A 6885-nucleotide genomic window follows, 5' to 3' on the forward strand; every position below is an offset into this window, starting at 1 on the left:
TGTGCCACCACGCCCGGCTAAAATCCCCAAATCTTAAAAAAAGACACATTCCACACCTTTCTTTTTATATCATCTGTATTTTTACCTTTTAAAGCAGAATGTGATTGGGCACTGTGTTTCCACTTATAAGCCTTGCTGAGTTACAAGACCTAGGAAGTAGCTTAGGGTGTTCTTGGAACTTTGGAAAACAAGCCACAAGGGGAATTCCTGTCAGTTGTTAACTTGTGTTCTCACTTCTAAGACTAGTACATGCAGAATTAAAGCTACAGGGGATGAAAAATGTTTTAAGATGGAACTTACTCCATCCATCTTAATTTGTCCTTTCTAAACATGTGTATCTCAGAACACTTAAGTACAAATGATTTGGTCTACTAAGGAATCCAGCTCAACAGCTAAACACTTCAGACCACAAAGCAGATTACATTATGTCTTACAACAAACGTTCTACCAACTCGTTGAAGCAAACCTATGTATCACAAGTAGAAAGGAAAATTTATCTTCCCTTAGTTTTCATGCCACACAGATGTTTTAAATGTTAACAAAAATAAACAAAAATCCTGGAAAATATATTATCAGAAGGAATGAAGGTAAAGTGTCAAGTAGTTATTCTGGTGAAGCTTAGTCTACTTCTTCCATGCGTGATGTGTCATCATCTCCTTCCAGAGGTGGCATTTCTTCAGTTACAGCAGCACTGCTATCATCCACAGTAGGATCATCCTCATCAATACCTTGTTTTAGAAATAAAAGCATTGTAATTGTTAATGCCTGCTAAGGGGAGCCTGAGGCTTGCCTTACAGATTTGCTATGTAAACAGTGCTCTGCACAACACAAGAGGGCACCAAATCAACATTATAGATGGTTGTGAGTCACCATGTTGTTGCTGTGGATTGAATTTAGGACCTTTGGAAGTTTGGAAGAGCAGACACTGCCGCCACCTCTCTCCAACCTACACAGAGCATTTAAATCTCCACACTTGGAGCCGGGCGTGGTGGGGCACACCTTTAATCCCAGCACTCAGGAGGCAGAGGCAGGCGGATCACTGTGAGTTTGAGGCCAGCCTGGTCTACAAAGTGAGTCCAGGATGGCCAAGGCTACACAGAGAAAGCCTGTCTCGAAAAACCAATATATAAATAAATCTCCGCACTTGGGAAGGTTGAAGAATCAGCCCAAGGCCATCCTCAGTTATGCAGCTATTCTGAACTTAACCTCACAACAATGACATTTACCACTTAGCTGTTCTCCACAATAGCAAACATCCAATTTTGTCAATAGGTCAAAACTAACACCTCATTCAATTTTTAAAAAAACGTCATGGTTTGTGTAGCCCTGGCTTTCCTAGAGCTGACTCTGTAGACCATGCTGGCCTAAAACTTAAGACTCTACCTACCTCTTTCATCCACCTCACCCCTAGTGCTGGAAGATTAGAGGGGGGCCACATTTTCCCTGTAATGTGATATGTAGTTTGCAATTTACCTAGACCAAGCTTGATCATCCTGTAGATCCTGTTGGCATGTGTCTGGGGATCTTCCAGACTGAAGCCAGAAGATAGGAGTGCAGTTTCATACAGCAAGATGACCAGATCCTTCACAGACTTGTCATTCTTGTCAGCCTCTGCCTTTTGCCTTAAGGTTTCAATAATTGAGTGGTCAGGGTTTATCTCCAGGTGTTTCTTTGCTGCCATGTAACCCATTGTTGAGTTGTCTCTGAGGGCTTGAGCTTTCATGATTCTCTCCATGTTTGCTGTCCACCCATATGTGCTGGTGACAATACAGCATGGGGATGTCACCAATCGGTTTGACACAACCACCTACAATAAAAAACCAAGTGATGACTAAAGCCTAGAAGAACTTATCAGAAATGGTAAAGTATTTGAAAGTGTAGGCATTAGTGACTCTATAACTCAAGCTAATTATTTTTCTTCTAGGATAAAAGACCAAGTTGCAGGTTACCACTGAAGAAAACATTCACATACCTTTTCAACCTTTTTCTCCAAAATATCTTTCATAATTTTGCAGAGGTTTTCAAATTTTGTCTTTTTCTCTTCCTGTTTCTTTTTCTCCTCTTCATCTTCTGGAAGTTCCAGTCCTTCTTTGGTAACTGACACCAAGGTCTTGCCCTCAAATTCCTTCAGCTGTTGCACACAGTACTCATCAATGGGCTCAATCATATAGATTACTTCTAAGCCATGCTTTCGGAGACGTTCCACAAAGGCTGAGTTAGCGACCTGGTCCTTGGTCTCACCTGAGACATATATTGTAAAGTTACTTTTAGAAATGGGCTATGCACTCTCAGCTTTTCTACCCAGTTACAAGCATAAGGATAACCTGACTGGACATTTTTTGTTTACATAAATGCTGACACACAAGCAAAGAGAATATCTATTTACCTGTGATAAAATAGATGTGCTTCTGGTTTTCCTTCATTCTGGTGCAGTAGTCCTTGAGAGAAACCATCTCATCCCCAGAGGCAGATGTGTAGTATCGCAACAGTTCAGATAGCTTCTTCCGATTTTGCGAGTCTTCATGAATTCCAAGCTGAAACACAAGCATAGGAAAATGTCCCACAATCAACCTTTAATGCCAACACTTGGGCAGGAGGATCTAAGTTTGAGGCCAGCCTTGTTTACACAGGTCAGCCAGAAAGAAAGCTACATAGTGAGAACCTGTCTCAAAACCCAAACTACTTAAGTTTAAAACTGCCAACAGCTTCAAAAACAAAAATAAAACTGCCAACAGGAAAATGTGTCAACACCAACCTTTATATTTTTTGAGAACTGCTCATAAAACTTTTTGTAGTTCTCTTTATCTTCTGCCAGCTCAGTAAATAGTTCTAAGCATTTCTTGACCAAATTCTTTCTGATAACTTTCAGAATCTTGCTTTGCTGCAACATTTCACGGGAAATATTTAGAGGGAGATCCTCAGAGTCTACCACTCCTCTAATGAAATCTGGGGAAGAAAAGACCAAAGATACCTATTTATAATCATTCTGAAAACAAATGAATCATTGTTTTTTTCTCTCCATGGAATTGAACCCAGGGCCTCAAACAATTTAGGCAAAAATTCTGCCACTGGGTTACACCCTCAGTCCCAAGCCAATATAGACCCCAGAGGTAATGGGATGAACTTTCTTGACTGTCAACAGTGTTCAGTCTTCCTACTCAACACTTACTCAGATACTCAGGGATCAACTCCTCACAGTTATCCATGATGAAAACTCTGCGTACGTACAACTTGATGTTGTTCTTTTTCTTTCTGTTTTCAAACAGATCAAAAGGAGCACGTCTTGGGACAAAAAGAAGGGCCCGGAATTCCAACTGTCCTTCAACAGAAAAATGCTGCAATAAAATGGAACACCTTTAATTGTCATGGACAAAATGAACTGTTTTCCATTGAGCTACCTGACAGGTACATGTATAAGCATTCTGAAGGTGGGTAGGTATGTAAAGATGGCCCAACCTGACAAGGTGGACTAGCTTTAAAGTCACTCACTTTTACTGCCAAATGTTCTTCCCAGTCGTTGGTTAAGCTCTTGTAGAACTCTCCATATTCTTCATTAGTAATGTCATCAGGATTTCTGGTCCAAATAGGCTTTGTCTTGTTAAGTTCTTCTTGATCAATGTACTTTTCCTTTATCTTCTTCTTCTTTTTCTTGTCGCCATCCTTCTTTTCTTCTTCTTCTTCATCAGAACCAACATCTTCTATTTCAGGTTTGTCATCAGACTCCTTTTCTTCTTTTTCTTTCTCTTCCTCTTTCTCTTCTTTTTCTTCAGCCTCATCATCACTGACTTCCTTATCACGTTCCTTCTCCACCTTCAAAAAAATTAAATTAAAAATATAGGTCATTCCAGTATCTGCAGATCCAAGAAATGTACACAACCAAATGGCTTTCTTAACATTTTCTATACTTTCTCAACAACCTTTTCAGAGAAACACAGGCCAAACTACACTAAGTTTACAGGGTGAATTAGAACTATCAGGTACCTGGTCTAAAAAGAGAGTCCAGGACAGCCAAGGTTACAGAGAAACCCTATTTCTGAGGAAAAACAAAAAAAAAAAAAAAAAAAAAAACCACAAAAGCAAAAAAGCAGAGAGATTTACTCTGTAGTTGAAAGATAAACTTACGAAGAGAGTAATGGGATAGCCAATAAACTGCGAGTGTTTCTTCACAATCTCCTTTATTCTCCTTTCCTCCAAATACTCAGTTTGGTCTTCTTTCAGATGTAAGATAACCTTTGTTCCACGGCCCATTGGTTCACCTAGGGCGGGTGGGGGAGAAAGATGGGACTTTTAATGGCTAATATTAAAATAGTCTGTAATCTCAGTGCTTGCCCCAAGTGAGTGAAATAAACAATACAGCACTCTGCCCTCCGCAGCTCACCTTCAGCTAACTTTCATGCCCAAGATGTTCTACTGAGCAAGCATCAGCTACACAATTTCCATATTCCCTCCAGCAACCCAGTTCCTGAAACTCCCCGTAGATTAACTATTGTTGGAGGGCTTAGGATCTCACTAAGCCTGTGTATCCCACAGCGCTCTTAAGCTCTTCAATACTGTTAACCTTCTGAAGCGCTTGACTAAACCCCGAGTATCTGATTCTCTTGGCCTTTGCCTACCTGTGTCAGTCCTCACTGTGAACGAGCCCCCAGCGGAGGACTCCCAGGCATACTGCTCATCATCGTTATGCTTGGTGATGACAGTCACTTTCTCAGCGACCAAATACGCAGAGTAAAAGCCAACACCAAACTGGCCAATCATGGAGATATCTGCACCAGCCTGCAAAGCCTCCATGAAGGCTTTGGTGCCAGACTTGGCAATAGTGCCGAGGTTATTGATCAAGTCGGCCTTGGTCATCCCGATTCCAGTATCCACAATAGTAAGGGTGCGATCTTGTTTGTTGGGAATGAGATTAATGTGCAGCTCCTTCCCAGAGTCTAGTTTACTGGGATCTGTCAAGCTCTCATATCTGATCTTATCCAGAGCCTATTAAAAAATAAAGAAAAAAAAAAAAGAAGAAGAAAGAAAAGGAATAACGTCAAGCATACAAGCCCCAAGGTGAAATTTCTACTGAAACCAAAACCGAATTCTCAAACTGATACTCACATCTGACGAATTTGAAATGAGCTCTCTCAGGAAGATCTCTTTGTTCGAATAGAAAGTATTGATGATCAAGGACATTAACTGGGCAATTTCTGCCTGAAAGGCAAAAGTCTCGACCTCCTCCTCCTCCATGGGTTGGTCCTGGGTCTGGGTTTCCTCAGGCATCTGAGAACACAGGTCCACTATGAAGCATCACAGTGCCTACAGCCGTCCTCAGTGACTACCCTCTCTACAAAGGGCTTTTTTTTTTCTTAACGAGCTCTATTGTATTTTATTTAAGAACGAGACAGAAAAAGGCGAGAAGGGGGCGGTGGATGACAAAGGGATGACCTCATTTCAGAATGCGGTAATTACGAGGCGCATGTGCACGCCTCCGGGAGGACGTTCGGGCCCGAGCGGCTCCACGCACGCCGCTCCCAACGGCCACCCTCCCCCGCAGCCCTCCGCTGTGGCGCCTCCCTCCTCCTCCTCCTCCGCCCGCGCCTCAGGGGCACCGGAGGGAGCCGCGGAGGCCCACGCCGGAGGCAAGAGCCGAACGCTCGCCTCGCGCCCGCCTCTCCCCGGCAGCGGCCGCATCCTGGGCCTGAGGCGCGGGCGCCGCCGGGGTGGCCGAGGCCTGAAGCCATGGCCGCCGCCGCCCCCCACACACACACCGCGGGCCGAGGGAGCCGGGATCGCGGCCCCCGCACCGCCGCCGCCGCGCCCCGCACCCCACAGCCTCTCGCCCCGAACCCCCGCCCGGTCGCTCCGGGAAGCGCTCACCTTTGCTGAAGGACCGCGCACCGAAACGTGACCAGCCGCACCACGATACCGAAGCAACTGGCGCACCGCCCTCCGCGCCCGCCTTATATAGAGGCGGGGCCCGCCCAGCGCGCGCCGCGTTTCCAGAAGGCTCCCGAACCTTCCGGAAGATCCCTCCCCAACCGTCGCCGCGGCCCCGCGCCTGCGCACTGGCCGAGCCTCCGACCCCGCCCCTTCACCAGGAGCGCGCAGACCCCTCCGAACGCAACCCCCTCCCCTCCGGCCAGGTGCTCTGCACATGCGCAGTGAGGAATTGGCGAGTCGGTCGTCTCGGGAGTGCGAGCACGCCGCCCGGCGCATGCGCCTGAGGGCACCACGTGGGCTCGTGGTCTAGGGCCGGTCTCCTCCGGGGTCTGTGCAAGGGAGGTTCCGGGGTGAGCGCGCGTGTGCTGTGTGAGCCTCAGAACGGCGTACGGGCTTTTAAGTCTGCTTGTGCTTGGTGCTGCGTTAGTGGCTGAGGCGGGAAGGGCCCCTGCCTTCAGCCTCCCTTTGGAGACGCAGGCCGGTGGCGGGGGAGAAGCTGGGGGGGAGGGGGGAGGTCAGGCCCGCCACTGGCTTCCACCTGGAAGCCGTTCCTCCCGGAACGGATTTCTTCTTGTTGCTGCAGTCCGGCGCCTGGTGCTCCAGCTGCCGGAATTGCAGGGCTGTTCCTCCTGGAACCTGGCCTGAAGCCTTACTGTGAACAGTACACGGTGGATCTTGCAGATCAGTCCATGGTGCCTAGGGGTTTCTCTTTGACCAAAAACCGTGACCCTCAAACTTCAGGGTCGTTCTGTCAGGGATTTAATGAACACATTTATGTACCCTCTTTGATACCTGCAACCCACATGGCAGAATAAGAACTTACTCTCAGCGCTGTGACACCCACGTGCGCCCTCCCCCGCCCCCACACACGATGTAAAAAGTGTAAAGGGCTGGAGAGAGGCTCAGTGGTTGAGAGCACTTAGAGGGTACCAACACACACACACACACACACACACACACACA

At 46.6% G+C, this 6885-nt stretch overlaps 1 protein-coding gene across 1 annotated transcript; it reads right to left on the bottom strand.

Moving 5' to 3' along the window:
* Positions 1 to 434: 434 nt before the first annotated feature.
* On the bottom strand, positions 435 to 5286 carry Hsp90aa1 (heat shock protein 90 alpha family class A member 1). The gene is made up of 10 exons (XM_051151570.1): positions 5101 to 5286; positions 4614 to 4980; positions 4123 to 4256; positions 3490 to 3810; positions 3170 to 3335; positions 2756 to 2946; positions 2387 to 2534; positions 1973 to 2241; positions 1474 to 1807; positions 435 to 728 (listed from the first exon to the last, which is right to left on the bottom strand). Exons 1-10 carry the CDS (start codon positions 5260 to 5262, stop codon positions 619 to 621), a joined length of 2202 nt encoding a protein of 733 aa, XP_051007527.1. The 5' UTR covers positions 5263 to 5286; the 3' UTR covers positions 435 to 618.
* Positions 5287 to 6885: the final 1599 nt, after the last annotated feature.

This window comes from Acomys russatus, chromosome 1 (genome assembly GCF_903995435.1).
Source record: "Acomys russatus chromosome 1, mAcoRus1.1, whole genome shotgun sequence".
In the NCBI taxonomy this organism is placed as follows: Eukaryota; Metazoa; Chordata; class Mammalia; order Rodentia; family Muridae; genus Acomys; species Acomys russatus.

Excerpts from the sequence above, each read along its gene's own strand:
- Hsp90aa1 (XM_051151570.1), bottom strand. The coding sequence starts at position 5,262 with ATGCCTGAGGAAACCCAGACCCAGGACCAACCCATGGAGGAGGAGGAG. Across the intron at positions 2,535-2,755 it reads AGTTCTCAAAAAATATAAAG|CTTGGAATTCATGAAGACTC; the intron begins GTTGGTGTTGAC and ends CTTGTGTTTCAG. Across the intron at positions 2,242-2,386 it reads GCACATCTATTTTATCACAG|GTGAGACCAAGGACCAGGTC; the intron begins GTAAATAGATAT and ends TATATGTCTCAG.